This window comes from Hibiscus syriacus, unplaced genomic scaffold (assembly GCF_006381635.1).
Source record: "Hibiscus syriacus cultivar Baekdansim isolate YM2019G1 unplaced genomic scaffold, ASM638163v2 tig00112206_pilon, whole genome shotgun sequence".
Classification (NCBI taxonomy): Eukaryota; Viridiplantae; Streptophyta; class Magnoliopsida; order Malvales; family Malvaceae; genus Hibiscus; species Hibiscus syriacus.
In genome coordinates this window covers 1,467,440-1,488,437 of record NW_024063267.1, presented here as the reverse complement: position 1 = coordinate 1,488,437, position 20,998 = coordinate 1,467,440, and the positions used below count along the sequence as shown (strand labels likewise).

The 20,998-nt window shown below is 34.6% G+C and overlaps 2 protein-coding genes and 1 pseudogene across 2 annotated transcripts; all 3 read right to left on the bottom strand.

The window, feature by feature from the left end:
* Positions 1-355: 355 nt before the first annotated feature.
* On the bottom strand, positions 356-694 carry LOC120175528. Its single transcript, XM_039182134.1, has one exon. The coding sequence runs from the start codon at positions 692-694 to the stop codon at positions 356-358; it is 339 nt and encodes a 112-aa protein (XP_039038065.1).
* Positions 695-10,498: 9,804 nt separating this feature from the next.
* Positions 10,499-14,672, bottom strand: LOC120175595 (geranylgeranyl transferase type-2 subunit beta 1). The gene is made up of 10 exons (XM_039182199.1): positions 14,648-14,672; positions 12,658-12,710; positions 12,397-12,548; positions 12,178-12,294; positions 11,754-11,820; positions 11,498-11,646; positions 11,186-11,319; positions 10,917-11,091; positions 10,700-10,823; positions 10,499-10,525 (listed from the first exon to the last, which is right to left on the bottom strand). The coding sequence occupies exons 2-9, from the start codon at positions 12,708-12,710 to the stop codon at positions 10,729-10,731; spliced, it is 942 nt and encodes a 313-aa protein (XP_039038130.1). The 5' UTR covers positions 14,648-14,672; the 3' UTR covers positions 10,499-10,525; positions 10,700-10,728.
* Positions 14,673-17,074: 2,402 nt separating this feature from the next.
* Positions 17,075-19,446, bottom strand: LOC120175398 (annotated as a pseudogene).
* Positions 19,447-20,998: the final 1,552 nt, after the last annotated feature.

Genomic DNA, 20,998 nt, shown 5'->3' with positions numbered 1-20,998 from the left:
TTTACGTTGAATTATTTTATTTCTAGAAAATAAAAATTGTGTTTATTTATAATTTTAATACTCAGGAATATATAAAAATAAATTTAATTATATATTTATGAATATATTTCTAAGTCTATTTATTTAATATTTATTATTAGTTAGTGTTTTTCGTGCTAATTAGCACCCAAATGGGTTGGGCTCTATTGTTTTTTTTTTGGAAACCCTAAACCTTGTTTATTTGTTACTTGATTGCATCATGTAGCTGAAAACTTTCCAAACAACGAAGAATTTGATTGGAAGAATTTGATTGAAAGAATTTGATCTACTTGTTTTTCTATTTTCTACCTGTAATTTTACAAAATGAAACAAAGGGTCAATGTTGTTGAACTTGAACGCCGTCGTTTTTTCTCGTAACTCGAATATAGGCAAAAACAGCTAAGAAAACAGCGGTGACAAGTCCACCGATGATGACGCCACCACCGGCCACAGAGATACCCGATGCATGATGCTTTCCTAGCCGTCTGATCTCCGGTGCTTCAGCCTCCCTGATCTCAATCGCCGCCGGCTTTTCTGCTTCTCGGGGAATCTCCCAACCAGGACGGTGGTCCTGGTCATGGACCTTAATCTCCCGTGGTTCCACATCCACCTCAGCCACTGCTACATGGATCAGGACAAGAACAAAGGAAACGAGAAGTAGCTTGGCGACAGCCATACGTTGATTGTCGAGCTGACCGGTGTTGTGTTTATTTAGTCTCTCCTTCTTGGGAGCAAGAAACTGTTTTTTAGTACACAGGCAAAAGGGGAGATGGTTAGTGTGGTTTAAATAGTGAAAGGAGGTGGCAGTTGTGGCCATTAAAATGCGTGTAGATTCTAGAAAAGACGTGATATTAATACAGGAGATTACAACTGGATTCTGTTAAACAATGAGTGTTGTTGTTAGGAGTGTGAAAGCGAAGATGGTGAGATACTTCCTCAGGACCACAAAGATTTAGCCTCACACGTAACCAATTCTTCTTAAGCCGTTTGTATTCCACGGGCGTTATTATTTAAAAAAACCCAAGAAAACCATTTATCATAATAGTAATCCTAAACGGCATTCATTGGAAAAATACCCATCAAATTGTACACATAGGATTATATCGCATCCTGCAAAACGCATGTAAAGGTCTCGTGTCCTATTGAACACGCTCTAACGTGGAAACACTTTTTAGAAAATACAATTTAATATTTTATTGAAATATTTTGATAATTTATCGTGTTCTTAAAAAATTGAAAATTGAAAATAGATTCCACGACCTCTCGTCCTTCAACGTGCGAGTTTGGTCTGAATACGTGTCTTTTCAATGGACATCTTGTATTGTAGAACACGGGGTTCTTTTAATCTCGCTTCGGAAGGGGTGTGAGGACTCCTATAAATATGGTCCCCTCAACCAAAGTCATCACACCTTACTCCCTAAAATATCTCTCTTTGTTTCTTTCTTTCTCTTATCTAATCCATTATTCGGTTATTATGGCGAGATTACTGAGGCTTGATCGAAGGCATGTATTCAATTATTAGCAGATAAATCCAGAGGTAATATTTATTTGTTTATTTGAAGGGGTATGAACATTCATTGACGTGTTATATCAACCATTTCACGAAACCTCATAACAATATTCTTCTGTATTTGCACGAAGTCGATTTTGATAACGTTAACATTATAATTGGTTGTACGAAGTTGCATCCTTCACTGATAAACACATTGCTAGAACAGTGGATGCCGGAGACGCATGCGTTTCATTTTCCTTGTGGGGAGGCAACTATTAACTTTGAAGATGTTGCATTCATCTTGGTCTGCTTGTTGACAAAATAGCTATTACCGATATTTCCAATGGGTATTAGACCTGCTTGTATGAGGAACTGCTCGACATTCCTCCGAACGATCGCAATTTGGATGGAGAAAATATCAAGATTAAATTTTAGACGATAATTTTATGCAGCTAACCCAATGCTACTCAATAATTAAGGAGATAATTTTTTAAATTTATGTTTATTTATTTTATTATTTATAATCTTAAAATTTTATTTTATTATAATTTTTTAAGATAATTTTTTAATTTATGATTTTTTTTATTTTGCAACGATTTGTTCGTGCTCATATTTTACGAGTTATTGGGGGTTCTTGATGCTGGACAAATCCTGAAACAAAGTGCATTTGATGTGGTTATATCATATACACGTTTTACATGATTCTAAATATAAGAGTTGAGGATCAACATTGTTGACGTTTCTGTTTTGAGAGCTTTGTAAAGTTGTCAACCCAAACAAACAAATTATTGGAGGGTGTCTGATGTTGTTGCAATCGTCGACTTGGTTGTGAATGACATTTTTACAATCGATTCCTACACACCTACCCCATTTTAAATTACACTACTTTTGAGGTAATTAAAAATATACTACATTTATATATTTAGATTATTATACATTTTTTAGGGTTTTCAAATAATTATATTTTGTTATATAAATGATAGGTGGACTGGTAAACTAACTCACACCCACATAAAAAAAACTCTACGTGATTTTAGATTGCTGATCGATAAAATGACAAACGAGGTAATAATTGTAATCAATTTCATTTTTAATTTAAAATTCATTTTTTAATTCAAGTTTATCTAACTTAGTTTTAAAAAATTTGTAGTTCATGTGAATTTCGTACAATGATGATGTTATTAGATCATGTACTCTAACTGAAATAGGTCTCAATTTGGGTGTTTGAATGTCGATTGTGTAACTCCCTGAATCCTTGGTTAATAGTTTCAGGTTAACCCGAGAAAGTGTTTAAATAAACCCATTAGCTTGTAGGAAGCCATGACCCAAGGTTGAGTGCATTTGGGCTTGGTTTGAGCCAACATGAGTTAAAAATAGATGTTATTAATTGGTGACTGAAACTTGGAGGACTAAGAGATCTATTATACCAAAAATATTTGCAAAGGTTGAATTTCATTAAAAACATGGTGATCTCATGCCTGGCACCCTTCTCACATCTCATTTTCTTCACACTTTTGTCTTTTTTTCCCCATTTCAACTCTTTTATCTCCCTAACTTTCCAAGAAAATGGTGCAAACTTTATAGGATTTTAGACCTTACCCAGCAACCTCAAGGTAAGAACTTTAATCCCATTTTTCCAAGCTTCAATTCAATCCCTTTCTTGCAAGGTTTGGTCATGGTATCCAAAATGTAGATTTGGTGGGGGTTTAGAATCCTATAGTAAACTAACTCATTTTTAGGATTTCAAGCCTCAGAAATGGTTTATAATCTCTCCGAAACCTCTAACTCAAACTAGTAACTCAAGTGTTTGATTCTTGCTAGTGAGAGAAGTTGGAGAGAAATCTTCAAGGTCAAAGGGAAGGAGAAGCTAGTGCTTGGTTAAACTTTAGGTGTTTCCAGTAGCTTAGAATCCCAAGGTAACTCACTTCTAATTCATCTCTACTACAATGTAGGTAACTAGATGTGTTTGTTAGTTGCATGAGTGATAAAGCATATTCATGGTAGATTTTAGTAGTTGATGTTTTCCAATATGCTTATGGACCTATTATGACCCCTATTATTAGACATAACACTCTAATAATATTTGGGAACCTTAGGAGGATGTTTGGGAGTGTTGGAGAAGTTTTTTGTGCCTAAATCAGGGTATTTATGGGAGCGAGTATTGGTACTTGAAGAGCAATACCGATATTATTCTTTATATGCTAAAAACAAATGGGTTTTGGGCTAGAAGTATCGATACTCATACAATGGGTATCGATATTGTAGGTAAGATATCGATACTCACAGGGTGGTATCAATGCCGAGTTTAGTTAGTGGATTCCAGTAGCCATTTTTTGTATCAGTACTCATGTGAGTATCAATACCAAGGGTAGAGTATTGGTACTCCCCAATAGAGGTATCGATACTTAGGTATTTTTTTCAAAACATTGAAGCCAAATTCGGTATCGATACTTAGGAAAGTATCGATACTTTATACTAGGAGTATCGATACCAGCCCTTTTCTATCAATCTTTAGCAAGTCAATAGTATCAATACCCAAAGGTTAGTATCAATACCCATAGGACATTATTGGTGCCCACAAACAATTTTGGTTATAAAAACCCAAGAGTTTTTAAGGGATAGATTTGAGGGACCCAACAATATCAAAAAGCCATGAAATAAAACTACAAGTGAGAACAATAGTAAACTCAGAATTTCTAGAAACAATAACAACTAGGATGATATAAACTAGCCTTATTTGATACTCGGGAAAAGTCAAGACACCTGAATTACTTTAGCATACAATGATTGTGCAGTTCGGATATATCCCAGTCAATGCCAATGCACTTCAACTGCTAGTTGGGAACATATACCCTAAGACTCGACGGAGTAAGTTGGTCGAGTTTATGTTTCCGATATAGTTCTGGATCTCACCCCGAATACCCAAGGGTATTTATGAATGCTGGAAGGGTGTGTGAGCTTCGAGATACAGAACCCTTAGCCATACCATGATGTCTACCTTAGAATGTCACATCAACACTTCCTTAAGTATTCATACTTATGCCTCTAGCATACGCATTTAGTTAATGTTTATAATACAGTTATTAGTGAGGCATTGAGCTCGTAAGCTCAGCGTTCAAATGTATATATGTGCATAGTTTCTTAGGAGAACTTCTGTGGAGCGTTATCGTCATAAAATATTCTAGCTCAACAGAGACTTCAGAGTACGTTTGATTGGTATTTGAGGGCATGTATTATTATAAACATTTGCATTCAGTCATAACTTTATTTTGTTTTAAACTCATGGTATAATTTTGGATGATTTGAGAGCTCCCCAGCGTTGTAAAACTCAAATTTATGATGTTTTTATTTATATCACTTGAATTATTATTTTATAATGTTTTACAGTTGTTTTAAAAAAATTTGGGTTAGCTATTTCGGTGGTCCCATGTGACATCATAATTTTGGGTTAGCTACTTTGGGTCAGACTATATTAGGTGTTACAGATTGTCCCGTTGATAGTCTATGAGATAGTCGAGTGGCATCATACCAATCACGTGTTGTGGTAATTTAACTATGTCTAAACAATTCCGCTACCAACACCAACTTGGACGACTTGTATCATGTAATACGATAAGGGAATACAAGTGTTAATGAAGAGATTCATCATTCGCAATGGGTGTCATATTGGGTGACGATATTAAATATGTGTCCCATTTGTAAACTCATCTTTGACCACAATATTTTAAATGATTACATGATGTGGTACAAACAATATGGGAAGCCACATATACTGACTAAAAAGAAGCGTGCACAAGAAATTTATATGCATCCCCAAAATCACCCGCCGATGCAACATCTTTTAATGCAATGTGGTGCTAGAGGTGGAAGGGAATCAAGCCAGACAAGAAGAAAACACTCTCTAACCTCATCATCGTGAACAACATAAACACCTGCATAGTCAACAGTAGAGCATTAGATATTGGTGTCACCACATGTATTCACCTACTCGACTCAATCATCATTTTAGAATATGTTACCTCCGGTTGAAAGTTTTTCACCGATGTGTTTCGTTCATGTCCGAAGTTGTTGTCCCTTTCTATTGTCTTCTTGTACTAGTTCAACCATATTATCTGTCATTCATGTTTGCCTTTGTTCTACCATCGGTAATTCAGTTTTCACCATTGGTAATAAACTTCAGTTTTTCATCGATCTCAGTGCCAATGGTGGTACTATAATGTAGATGGCGATAACGATGATGATGATGGTGAAGCTGATACCGATAAAGATAAATTGATTCGTAAAAATCAATGTCGGGCTCATCGTCCACCACGGTGCGGTACAGATGGACATAGTCATCATTAGTTGTTTTTCTCTTGAAATGAAAAATACGTAATGTCTGAAATAACTTTATTGTAATTTTTTAGTTAATCGAACTCCAGTTCCATTTTTAGTTAATCGAACTTGCAAAAATATATTTAGTTAATCAGACAAATAAAATACAATAGATACAATATTGTACCTAACTTATGGTTTCGATTTTTTTTCTATACAAAATAAAGGAATTCACATTTGGTAGAAAACGAGATCTTGTCACGTTAGGAATCCCTATGAACCTCGCGTTTTGTGTAACACGATATCTATTAAATATCGTTCCTACTGGGGTGTGAAGACTTCTATAAATAGGCCCCCAAGTCTTGGTTTTTCTTCTCATGTTGTCTTTGAGTTATTAAAAATCAAGTACATGTTGGGGGAAATTGTGGTTCTAAACTTTATTTTTGGGTCTTCTGACTCTGACTTTGACGATTGGGATTCAAGCTCGTCTTCAGAGAAGAGAAGTGGGTAAAGAAGACAATAAAGTTGATAGTTGGAGATCATAAGAGTAAACTTGAATAAGTTAATAAGAAGATGGAAATGAAGAAGAAGAAGAAGAAGAAAAAGAAGAATAAAAGGATAAAGTATGAAGACTTTCCATTCCGACGTAGTGAAAGAATTCGAGAGAGAAATGAAAAATATGACAATTGTGTAGTTTGCGATTGTAGTAAAAAAATAGTATATGAAAAAATGTAGCTTTATGTTTTAAATCATCGAACTAAATCGAATAAATACTTTGGGAACCAATATGATAACGTTAAAATTTGTTTAAATTATTAATTTCTTAAAGTTATCCTTTAACAATATGATAATGAGTTGTTTGGTTCGATGCATAAATACTTTGGGAACTATCATATTTTTATAAAATTTATTTAAATAAAATTTAAACATAATAAAAAAAGAACTATACGAAGTTCCAGTTAGTTGAAATGAATATAAGGGAAATATGTTTTTTTCATAGTCTGTAGAATTGTCTGATGTTAAGTTCAGTTCCTCAATTACTTGCTCTTTGTCTCGATGTTTATGGGCATAACATAGCAGAACTGTCTCTTCATCCTCTTTATTTTGTGAGAACAAGTTGCTTCCGCGTTACTTGATGAAGATGTTTTTTGTAAAATTTTACAGTCAACTTGATGTTTATATCACCGACACATGCATAAGCCCTAAACATCTTTTAAAGGTCGCTTACATTTGATAATGTCAATATGTAATGTGCTTTAGGGTCGGGCTCATCAACGAGAACTTTCGTTTGTAATGAAGACATCTATCGTGTTATAGATTTTTTAAGTTCTATTGAAATTAAATCATATAATTCATCTATTTTTTTATCTTGACATTGAAGTAAGTGTAAAAATAAGTTATGTAATGGAACATAGTTACAGAAAATCTTGCTATTAGTTTTTTTTACAAAGCTATCCATCCAACATGGTTATCGTTCATATTTAAGATTTTTTTCAAATCTCGCTCCTTACAGAATGTGAGGCCTTTAACATGTCAAATCAAATGTGTATGATAGATGAGCTACCACGTCAGGAATCTCTGACGACCTCGCGTTTTATAAAATGTGAGGTCCCTACCAGGTCAGGAATATCAATGGAAAATGTGTTTTACATAGCGCGGGGTCCTTGCCTATATTAGTCATTCTCTTCTAGTAGCATTCTAAATTATAAAGTTGAGTCTCTATTTACAAGGGGTTTCCTCTTTTGGTGGCACGACTTGGCATGAAACTTAGAAATCCTTATGTCAATATTGATACTATAAGTTATGTCACCTGAAGATGAAGCCTTTTGTAAAGACGTTACCCCTTGAAGGTCATGGGTAAATCTTTCACATTTCTTCCATCAAACATGATATTATCGAGAAACTTCTTGTTTTATCAAAACCTCATTTCATATAAACTTTCTTCAATATGAGTAACATATCCTTCTCGAAAAACTTGTCATTTCTAAAAAGGTATCATCTTTTGGTGGTGTCATCTTCTTCCATCAAATAGGTCGTTAATCCAAACAAATATGTCATTGGAGGGTGTTTACTGCTGCTGCAGTCAGAGACATGATTTTCAAATTCTGTTTTTATGCCAGATTCACTTTTCATCAAACCCGTCGATCTCTTCAACCTCTTCAACACGAGTAACATGGCCTTCTCGAGAAACTTATATTTTATAAAAAAATCATCCTTTTCTGGTGGCATCATCTTCTTCCATCAAATTGGTCGTAGATATGAAAAACAAGTCATTGAAGGGACGAGGCTACTGTTGCAATCATGAGCATGGTTTCTAAATTATGTTTTTATTCCTAATTCACTATCCATCAAACTCGTGGGTCTTATAAACTTCTTCAACATGAGTAACCTGACCTTATCGAGAAACTTATTGTTTCTAAAAAGACATCCTATTCTGGTGGCATCATCTTCTTATCACTTGTTACGCTGATATGACAAATGACACACCTCCACCCCTTGTACATGAAATTCGGGAAACTTTTGTTCCATCTAACCCACTTGAGAAACTTCTAAAAAGGCATCCTTTTCAGGTAGCACCCTCTTATGGTGACGTTTATCTGACAAATGACACATCTCCACTCGAGAACCTAAGGCTTCCCTCGTACATGGAAGATTCAGAAAACTTTTTTCCATCAAAACTAGGATCAAGCCCATCGGAAAATATTGTTTCGTTTTCAATTTATGTATCATAATTATGTAATTATATTTTCTAATATTGAAATTTATGTATTTTGATTTATGGTATTAATTTATTGTTATGTTATTTTAATTATATGACTATGATTTACTATGATGAAGATTTAGTTAAACATAGAGAAAGAACCGGAGAGCTGAAATTATGTAATATTTTTGTAGTTAATAAAATATATTCGTTAGTTTTCAATTTCTTTTGGTTTCGAACCATTTTGAACGCGATTTTTACACCACTTAGAATGTCTCGTATATGTCGATACTAGCCTCAATTGAAACATAAGTATCAATACTATGCCTCTAATCTTATAAATTACGAAAATTTTCAGATTAACTTCCGAAAATACTCTTAGAACATGCCTATCAAATCATGTTAACTTCTTCACGTAGAAAACCAAGTTTTGAAACCATTTTGAGCACGATTTTTACCCCACTAACAATATCTCGTATGTGTCGATGTTACGCTCAATTCAAAGATAAGTTACAATACTAAGCCTCTAATCTTATAAATTATTAAAATTTTCATATTAACTACCCGAAAATACCTCTCGAATATGTCTATCAAACCATTTTAGTTTTTTCTTCATGCACAAAAGAAGCTTTGGAACCATTTTCCATGCGATTTTTAATCTGCTTACAATATCTCATATGTGTCGATATTGACCTCAACTGAAAGATAAATTCTAATACTACGTCTTTAATCTTATAAATTTTGAAAAAAAATTAATTAACTACCCTAAAATACACCTCAAACATGCTTATAAACACTTGTGATTTGGGCTGAAAATCTATATAACTCGCATTCAGTAGAATTTGAGGTACGTTAAATACCACGCGCAATAAATTGTCGAAATGTTTTAATATCTTAGGTACATCATATTTTGTAGATCGTGAGGATATTTATTGAAATATTAAATTATATTCTCTGAAAAGTGTTTTTCGTTGAAGACTCGCGCCCTAGAACGTGAGACCTTTACACACGTTTTGTAGATCACGAAATAGTCATACGTATGCAGTTTGGAGGATATTTTTTTAATTAATATTGTTTGGGGTTACTATTCCAATAAATATTTTTTAGGATTTCTTTTTTAAATAATAACGCCTATTCCACCCTATTTGACGTTGATATTATGTCGCATTATATATATAAATATATGTAAACTTATGCCGTGTTAGGAGATGAGAGAAGTGTTAGGTTGGGTTCCAGTTGGGCGTTGGGATTGCAGCGTCGAAGGGCAGAGGGTCCTGTAGGACTAACACGCTCTCTGTCGGCCGTTTCTGTCCTGTGATATTGGTTGACTGTGAAAAGTGATGTTTGCACATGTTTGCCACTACTCTAAAGAAAGTAAATTAATTTCGGTAAGAGTAATGTTATTATTTTTAGTATCTTAAATTCGAGTAATTATATATATATAATATATTCATTATCGATAATAAAAAAATTATAAATATATTATCCTATAGATTATTAAAAAACTTATACTATAATCATTTTATATTATTAAAAAATCCTATAAAATAAACAAAATCAAAACCCAATGTCTAGACACATATCACCTGTTGGTTTTCTTTAATTAAGAAAAAAAATTGACGGGTGATACGTGTCTAGACATGTCAGCAAAACACTGTCACGTCAGCAAAAACATAAAATCACGAGACTCTATTTACATAAATGAAAAAGAAAATGTGTTGTTTAATAAATTTGTCACACTTAATACAATAGTAATTTATTAAATAAAATGGGAAGTGAGTAATGTAATTCAAGTTTCCAAATTTAATTTGAAAAATGGGGAGAACAACATTTGTTATTCCATGAAGCCCACACAATTCGACATGCTGCAGTTAGGACACAAGTTCCACAAAAAGAATAAAATAAAATACAATACAACTACATCAGTGTGTTAAATTTTATTGATTTGAATGATAATTTAAGTAATTAAGGGTACTAAAAAGAGTTGGAAGTACAAAAGGGGAAAACAGGTAGAGTTCAGGGGTTAAACTGAAAATTAAGCCAAACAGAACTGTAGATTAACGCTACAGAATGAGAGACTAATAAGATGTTTGTGGTTAAGAGAAAATAGTTGTATTCAACAATCCAAAAGTTTGCACCGAAGATGAAAAATGCAGAGGAATCAAAGATTTTCAAACTTGCTGAGGAAGAAAGCAAACACCGATTACCTGCTGAAGAATATTCTATTTACGACGTCGACGGGTAATGCGTAAGCTGGATCAATGTCTTTCAATCCTGGATACTCGAGAAGTGAAAGTCCTACAACGATAGCATGCATCGTAAACAAAACTGCGAATGTCGAATTCGTAAAATAAATAAATGAAAAACGATGAGCAGAACAACACTGGATACCAGCAACTCCGAAATATGTATGGAAGACATCGACAGCATCATCGGGCCTATCTGAAATTCCACCATTTTCCAGATCCTGGCAGTCCAAGATGAACTTCACCAGCTTTTCCTTGTCTATCCAGTGAACCCTGTCAATCATGATCAAGCTAGAAAGAACCCACCACGAGTAGCAAACCTATAAGAGGATTCACCGACGTATCGGTGAGAAAAGGCGAAAAGAATATTACTACGAGACGAAGAATCTGTTTAAACTTCAACGAAATACCCACATCAGGGAGTTTCTCGGGACGGCCGTTAAGACCTCCAGATTTGACTTGTCGCTCGCATAACCACCAGCCGAGAAGGTCCTTATCAACATGATGTAGAGATCCCGTTATAGCAAGAGCACCCACACAACAGAAAACTACAGTCATTATGCACAATGAAAGTCAATACATTTTTCCGACAAGATTATCATTCTTATTAAGAGTGCTTTAATTTTAAGCTCATTGGTAAATGAATCTAAAACCATGAAAATAAGCAATCTTCATTACGAGAAAGTTAAAAATGTACAGTCCACATGGACAATGAGATTAACATACTTTGCCCTGCATGAGACTCGCCACCAGGTGTACATCCAAAGCCACCGTCCAGGTTTTTGCAACTCAGAATATAGCTAACGGCCTTCTCGACATTGATTTTATCCAGACAACGTAATATTGAAAGGCAACAGATGGCAATATAAGAGAACCTGAACCGAGAAAATCGATTTGGTACAAGAGGATTTACATTAAAAATAATACATCAGAAATTTATTTTGACAGATATAAAAGTATACAATCCAGGAAGAACCTATACCGTGTATCCACCTCACCCCACATGTCACCTGAAAAGGATCCATCTTCGTTTTGCAGCCCGGTAATATCTAACTTACAGATTTAAGCAAAACAAGAAGTGCCTGAAGACAGTTCACAGTTCACACTTACACAGCTAACTCCGACCAGTCAATAAAACTAGGAACAGCATAATAAATCAAAGCCATGCAAATCATTTTAAAACAATTCTGAAAAATGGATACCATAACATCATAATATAACTCTCCAATGAAGAGAAAATAATTTCATATATATATATATATATATGATATAACAGAAGTCGCAACTTTATCAATGTCAATAACTTCATCAAAACATCTCCAAAAATGGATAATTATAACATAATAACTAAAACTCCCCAATGAAGAGCAAGTAATTAATCAAAAGAAAATTATATGATAGGATACAACTAGTAACCTTATCAATGTCAAGAACATCTAGCTTGTTGAAAAGGGAAAGCACTTGCACAGCACTAAGAGTATACAAAATATGTGGGTCGTGCCCAATATTGCCAGAAAAACCACCTGTACGAGAAAGTATCATCAACCTCCTTTCTAATTATGATTTCCATCTATTAACTAAGAACAATAATTAACCAATACAAAAAAATAAGCTTTAGGATATACCAGATTCATGTTGGCATTGCATGATCCATGAAATAACTTCATCAGCATTAACAGAATCAAGCTTCCCCAGAAGGTCTAACGTTGTTAATCCCCAATATGCACCATTCATTCTAAGATGGTCCATCACCACTGATTCAAAACTATCCTTTTTCCTAACAATAAACAACCCCAAAGTAATAAATTTCACATTAACTTAAAATAAAACATAGGAAAAATTATTTTGAAATTGTAAATAAAAGTTCAATGAGTTTAAAGCTTACTTTTTCAACAGATAAGATGTACTGAACGTGTTTGTCCACCGCCAGCTCCCCCATCTGCCACACATTTTCCACAACATTCAATTGTGAATACAAATATTACAAAACTAAAATCAAAACTCAATGAAGGTGCAGTTAATTTTTTCACTAAGTTTCTAAACAAAAACAAGAGTTTACCTTTCAAGTAATAGAAACATTTTTTTTTATTTCTGTTCCACAGGGATATGCTTGTTGAATATCAAATTTGTCAACCTTTATTTAAGTAAATTATCAAACACTTGCCCTTAAACTTCCCCAAAAAAGAATTCCACTTTAATTTTTTTCTTTTTTAAACTAGGAAGAAAAGGAAACAATTACAGAAGTCATGGCTTACCTAACAATCAGAACATAAACTTACCAATAGTGCATCAGCATTTGGCATAAGATAATCCATTTTTCTATGGCAGCAGTTCATTCTCTTCTTTTTCCCCCTCAAATAGTTTAGCGTAAATATCATCAATAATTTTACATTTTGCTTAAACATTGATAGGCAAACCTTGTAATGAAGGTAGCTGACTGATTCAATTTCACTCACTTTAGCATTAATAGGTGAAACGTGTGGCATATGTATATCTCATGTGCAAGTAATCCAAACCAACATGGATTAATTATTCATGTGTCATCAATGTTATAGCAGAAAAAGATGCATTATAAGTTCATTACACTACTTTACTATAATATAACTGTAATTCTGCAAGCTCTACCATATGTTTAGATGATGGCAGGGTATGCATTCTCAGACAAATAAAATGCTCTGCATTTCACTTAGGGCTGTAACAGAGCCAGACAGCCCAAACCAAGCCTGAATAATGTGAAGATCAAGCAGATCTTGACCCAAAATTCATAGCTTGAAACTCGGTTCAAGCTTGATCGAGTATCATTTTCTGAGCTAAAGCTTGACTTAAATAAAATTGAACAATTTGAACATGAATCTATTAGGCGCAATTTTCATACTCTACAACAACAACTTGAAATCTCAATTCTACTCAAACAGTGAATCTAAAATTGTAAAACATATTACCTAAAAAAACAAATAGGAAACCTAAGAAACTAATAGACATACACAAATCAATAACTAATATTGCTAAATACCTATTGGAAAAGACTAAATGCTCAAGGTGATAAGATCAGATTCCATTGAACCTGTATGGATGATAGGTGACGTTGTTCATCTCGTTTTCACAATAACTAATTCCTCAAGTGAATTAGAAAATATAAGTTTGGAGTATGTTCACTTTGTTCGACTTCTCAGTTTTTGGGCTTTCATCTAAAACTTGGAATCAGGTGAACCTACCACAGATTTTGTCCCTCTGCAGATTTTGGGATGAAGGGAAAGGAGAGGAGTGCGTGAGAGGAGACTAAAAGGAAAAGTTTTAGGGTTCTGAATTACAATAAAGTAGTAAATTAAAAATATAATTACTAAAGATAAATTATTAAAAAAAAAGCTCGATTAGGCTTGGGGTCACTCAAATTGGGAATCAATTAAGATGCTCAAATTCATATCGTTTGATAGCTCAAGCTACTCAAGCAAGACTTGATATTGAAAAATAAAATTCAAGTTATTTTAGAATCGAATTCAAATAGCTTGCGAGTACAAAATCTCAGGTACAATCCTTTATTTTCACCTACAAAATTTATAGGTTTAAATTTGAGACACTCAAGCCAGTCACAGATTTGGACTAACAGTTAAATATGCCCAGAAACCACCCAAAGCAAATTGTTCTTCTTCTATCGATGAATACTGTTAACTCACTCAAGTCAATCATGAATCATTCACGGAGCTGAAAGATGCAACTATTTAAAAACATGCAAGCTAGTTTAACAATCTCGTACGCAAGGTGACAACTAGAAAACCAGAGATTTCCAATACCCAAATTAAGATTTCTGTTATTATGCCCTAAAAATCAAAATCAAATAAAACAAAGCAAAAGAAAGTGAACGGGGTATTGATTTACCTCCGAAAGCAGCGATTACTTGAAGGCAGGAAAGGAAACGTGGCTGGGCCTGGGATTGGTACTGGGACTCTGGCTGCAGTGCGGCCTTTGGGATGAAGAAAAAGCTTTGAAGCTTCCACTGTTTTAAAATCAATTTGTATTTAGATTCAACCGAATTAATAAATTAATATCATACTTGAGTGATCAATTTAATTCATTTGTTATATTATTTGTTACGTTCTAAACTATTATAAATTATCATATCAATATCATTATATTAGTATTATAACAGTCAAAGTATTGATTCTTTTTGCCATTAATTTATTAGTCAATGAGAGACTAAGTCAATCAATCAAGGACTAAACGTATATCTAATCACAGTTCAGGTTAATTAATTACTCACTTACAAATTAACCTCTAATATTAAAAATATAATCAAGTCATCAACAAGCTTGCGAAATCTAGCATTAACCGAAGTGTGAGTCTGTTGAAGTTTGACCCTGCTGCTGATTATTGAGTTTTACGATTGGTTGTTGGTTATTCCTGTTTTTCCGATACGATCAGTTCTAGATGGGTTTGGGGGGAATTGATTGTTTTTGTGTACTGCGTCTTTTGTTAGTTTGTTTTAGCTATTGGCAGGTTGATTTTTGATGGGATACGTTTGCAGTGTGGTTTTAGTTTTTGGCGTATACGTGAAGTTCCTTCTTTCGGTCTTAACCTCAATGTCTCTTGGGGTCGTTTCCTTTTTATTAGTGGTGGCTTTTGAAGTTTGCTGGAAGCTTGAAAATACTTGGCCTGATGCAGACGCTTGGGTCTCATATTTGCATACTAAAATCTGTGTTATTTGTTGTTGGCTCTTAGTTTGGTTGCTGTTTCAGATTGGTTTAGTAGAGGTCTTGGGGTGCAGTATTGTTTCGGTGTTATAGAGGGGTGTACTGTACTTATTATTTGTGGATTGTGCCAAAAAGCAGTGGGGTCTTGTTGGTTGTAGTAGTGCGAGTTGCCAGATGTACTATGGCTTAGGCCTAAACAGAGAGGTAAATGACTTATTCCGAAGGATGTGAATAAAGGGTATAATAATATACATAAAGGAAATTAATAAAGCATTTATGAACTGAACTTTGATGCTTCCAATAAACGTCTTTTGTGCACTTTTGCGTGGCAATCAATCCAACGAACAACGTTGCTAAACTGCTAATCAACACCCACCGTCGTCCCTCTCAGCCTTGAAAGTTGAAGAAGAGTGGCGTTTAAGCAAAATAACCCTCTCTGCCTTCACATTCTCATGCTTCCCACCCACATTATAAATTAACTTTTTTTTTCCTTCCAAAGATGACTGTTTTGACTTAAGTATTGAATACAATGTGTTGCTATTGAAGTTGAATATGCACAAACCCTAATCAAAGTTGACGAACTATTACTTCATGGCGGTGTCGGTCAGTTGTGTTGAAAATGCCACTCAGTCCCACATCGAATATGTGGTTCTAAATTCTTATAGTTCATTCACTGCCTGTTCAACTAGATTTTTTAACGCTCGACTCAAATATATGTTGGTACTTAATTATTAATAGTGTATAATTAAATTATGTTTAAACGATCCTTAAACTTATGAAATTGTTGTGAAATGATCCTTAAATTTATCAAAATTTATCATTACTTTATAACATACAATGACCAATTTATAATATTTTGATAAATTTAATAATTATTTTATATCTTTTAAAACTTAGTGATCATAAAAAACATTTCAACAAAGTTGAGTGCCATTGGTGTACCCTTATCGATCTCATCGTCATTCGTTTTTAACTTTTTTTTTTCTGTGCGTGGTAGTGCATGCATGTACTGTCAAATCGCATGGTCCACCCTCATCAAACTGAAGTGGGGCAATCAAGTCAAGTGCTAAACTGACATTTTTTTTTGGAATCTAAGGAGATTTGTGATTTTTTTAATTATGTTAGTTGACTAAGAGTCTATAAAAATAAACCACCTTGTTTAACGACAAAGTAGAGGTGAAAGAAAGGGTTTTGGAACCATTTTTAAGGTTAAGAATTAAGGTACATTCATTACCAATAATGCCCTAAAAAGACATGCCAACTTGCTTGCATTACCATTTGCCTGTGGAGAAAGGCCCATCCTCGGAGGTACTACAACGCAAGCAAACTCGAGAACACTTTACCCTCTCAACAAGAGAATCCAGGTTCGAATTTCGAAGACGACATAGTTCGTATTGTAAAACCGGCATCGGAGATAAAAAGAAGAAGAAACTTTGTTTGTGAAACAACAGCTAGTTCTCTCCTTTTCAATTGCTGTACAAAGCAATAGCTCATTCTCCAATGGATTATCTTTAATATATGCAGAAAAGAAAAAAGTAACGGCAATCATACATCAACGCTATACAAAGACGAAGGAATATAATCAAGAGATACAGGCATTAATGCTGAATTTTGGTTTTTCATGAACAGAGCCTGGGCAAGGATCTTGCAGTGCTATGGGTTGATACCTTGGATTTCATGAGTTTAGCCATCTGGTTCTGCATTTTCATGCAGAGTTTCTCCAATTCAATCACCCTCCATTGCATCCCTTGTAAATGTGTTCTCAGGTTCTCGTTGTCGGCCGATATGTCTAGTTTCCCAGAATAAAGAACAATTACTTCACTGCCTTCATCTATCTTTGCCTTGCCTCGGGTTTCACCGAATTTACAAGGGGAATCCATGTCGAGTTTAGTGTTCTTGGTGCCCTGCAGCAAGTTCTTGAGTTTCAATTGCTGAGAAATGAGAGCTTGAACCGCGGTTTTCGACTGAAAATTCGCATTCCGAGAAAGATGTATGCAAGCATCGGAAGAGAGCTTCTCGTAGTTCAGTGCACAACATATCTTTAGTTTTTCTTCTTCAGGCAACCCTGCATGCACCTATTGAAACCATGTTTAATCCGAATGCATACCAGATATTATGGAGTAACTTTCATACTAAAATGTTTCAAAGTACTACCTCCAGATAAACATTCATGGCATGGTATAATTCGTCCCAACAGTCCCTGGCGGAATCCGGCAAGGCCGCCACCAAAGCTAGAAACTTCGACGATCTAAGGAAAGGATCAGGAGCTACTTCCGCAATATACATATCCATCAAGCTAGCAACCTTCTTCATTCGTGTCGGAGATGATATGCAGCCTCTTCCGCACAAGAATGCTTTCAGAAACCTAAGAATAAGGTTCACATCATACAGATAACTTGTTCCGTACGGAGATGGGATTAGCAGGTTGTCTAAAGTTACTTGATCCATCTGAGAACCTATCATACTCTCCAACTTTTTCCTGCTACTTTTGCTTATGTTCAAACCCGGCACCACTCGAAGAATCCCAAACAAACTCTTGCACGAAACGCAACTCGGATCCAGAGTGTAAAGCATATCGATCACAACTTCAAAAACTTTGCATTTCTCATCAGATGAGGCGGTGAAGAACTTTGACTTCTGGTAATAGAAGAGGAACCGACCGATGATCATGTGATTGTACTTTCGAGAGACCATAGTTTTTATCAGCATTTCAATCAATCTGGACTCAAAACAGAAAGGTCGTCGAACCACCAATTCGCTCGAGAGAAGCTGTTCTTCAAACTCTCGGTACTTCTAGTATCGCAGGAAAGCCGAAACCCCGAGCTATCCGGAGACGAAGTAGACGCACAAGGACTTGCTTCACTAGCGAAAGCCAGCCTCCCAACGATGGAATCCAAGCATTTCTCAAGTATACCTGAAGAAGTGGCAACCTGCTGCAAATCATGGCAATGCTTCAAAGCAACTAAAAGATCAGGCCAAGTCCAATACCCGATCTCTTCGATGCATTTCTTCGTTTTCTCTAATAGATTACAGTTTCCTGATATGGAATCGTTCATCTCCATTGAATTCAGCAGCAGAGTATAGCAAGGAAATGTTTTCAGGATTCACATCAATTTCTCCATTGTTATAACAAAACCTTGCTATAAGGTCAAAATTCTCTGCCCCTCCAGGAAAGTCGTGGAAGATCACTTTGTTCCTGTTGGCACCTGCGGATTTACCAAGTAATTTTCTTAACCTCCCTGAGTATGAACATATAATTTTCTGCAATCACCGGACAAAAAGAGGAATCAGACGATAAAGCCACGAACTGTAACATGAACAATAACACTCTCTTTTACAACTGAGGTCACTCGATTTGAACAAGGACGGTATTAAATCAAGTGATAGGGTAATAAACAGCAAAGAAGGGAAATGAACAGTAATCCATTGCCATGATTATGAAAGCAACCCTCAGTGGCACAAAAGTGGTGAATGAAACAGCAGCAATAAATGAGAAGGGGAAGGAGAAAGAAAACAAACAGAAAGCACTACACACTCGAGGCCCACACCATTGCAGTTTAGGTGGAAAATTAAATGCAAAGCAACACAACTGGGATATACAGGAAAGAAATTTACAAGAGTGTGTGACAAAGTTATCCCACATTTCCCACACTGCAAAAAACTGCAGTCACACAAATGAAAAAGCATGGCCAAACCTATGAATTTGTTGCACTGAAGAGAATGAAAACACAAACAACATTGGCATTTTGGCAGAAAGCTAGAAAACACTAAAAAAAAGGTGTTCCTTTTTACCCTCTAAAGAAAGAGAGAACTTTGTAACAAACTGGTAGAGAACAGAATTTACCCTGTTTAGCATGAAAGTCTCCTCTCCATTAATATCTGCTTCAAGATCACAGCAAGCTGCCATGGCCCAAAATAAACAAATCCCACCTCAAATCAAGAGTCTTTTCTTCGTTTTCGGAACTTGTGAGCTTCTTTAGATGGAGAAGAAGACAAACAGAAAGAAACCAGTGTTTCTACACTCTACAGTCACTAAATTATATCCAAAAACAGAAGAAGAACGTCTATGGTCGATGAACTGACTTTGGTTCTGCAAAATGAGGAATAATAATCAAGGATAAGATCTCTGAGAAAAAAATTACTAAAAAAAGAGTGCAACAAGCAACAGGCACACAGTGGTATATAAAGACAAAGAAGAGAGAGTAGTATAATAAGATGGGAGTAATTTAACTAGAGAAAATAAAGCAGGTGTCGTGTGACCACTAACCTCAACCTGACATTCTTGCCAAAAGAAAGTACTTTTCCATGTAATAATTTAGTTATTTTCTCTTTCGTTTAAGTAAAAAAGTGGGAATGATGGTATATTTTACTCGAACGGTGAGTTTTTTCTTCTTCTTGGGGGAGGACCCTCTCTTTTAAAGCTTAGAACTGAAGCTTTTTCGCTGGCTCTCTCTTCTCTCTCCTCCCAGATTCCTCGCTGCCAGACCCACTCTCTAGACCTGTGCACCCACCACCCAAATTATTAAGAGATGTTCTTAGATTTTCAATCCGCTCATAGCCAGTAATCATTGGTTTGTTGATCCATTATTCGGCTTCTTTTTAAGTAAAACATCATTCCAATAAAAATTATTTACAAGATTAATATTTATTTTAAATTACTTTCTAAATTGATAATTTTATGTCACGTAAAATAGAGAGACGACGCATCATATGTGTCTTTAAAAGCGTATCTTGCAAATCATATTATTTGTACACATGTAAAGATGGTCAAGGGATATCGTGAGATGTGTTTGTATCTTTTAAAATTTTTAATTTTTTTATATTTAGATTTTTTAGATTTTTTATTAATTATTTAATTTTACATTCTCTAAATTTTATAATTTAGTTTCCCTTAAAATTAAATATGTATCTCTTGACATAAATTTATATGCCTGTCCTTGTATATGTGGTAGTACATTTGTAAGAGTATGATCACATGTTAAATTAAAATAAAAAACTAATGAGTTAAAATATTTAAATATTTATATTATTTAAAAAAATGAGTGTGTTGAAAATATGTATTTCCACAAGCACGAGTTCAAACGATAGCGATAGCACACTTATATTAGTATTTTCTTCAATAACTCAATAAATATATATTTAAGCATTAACTAAGCGACATCGATGGTAAATGAATAGTTATTATTATTTGAGATCATGGGTTCGAGATCAGGAATGTTAAAGGTATGAGCGTTTGATCTCAAATGAGTGAGAAGCTTTGAACAATTCTTATCTTGTACTTATCATAGATTAATAAAAAAACGCATTAAAATTATATCTTAACATTGTAAAATTTGATAGAATAATTGCTCAAATATATTAATTTTATAAAACAATATTTTCCCTAATATCGTTATATATTGTATAATCCAAGAGTATCGCGTCGTCAAAAATAATAAAAAATATAAATTCAGTCTAATGCATACCAAACAAAAGTTTAAGGACTAAAGCATGTATTTCCCTTGTAGAAACCTATCAAACATGCAATATTACCACAAAT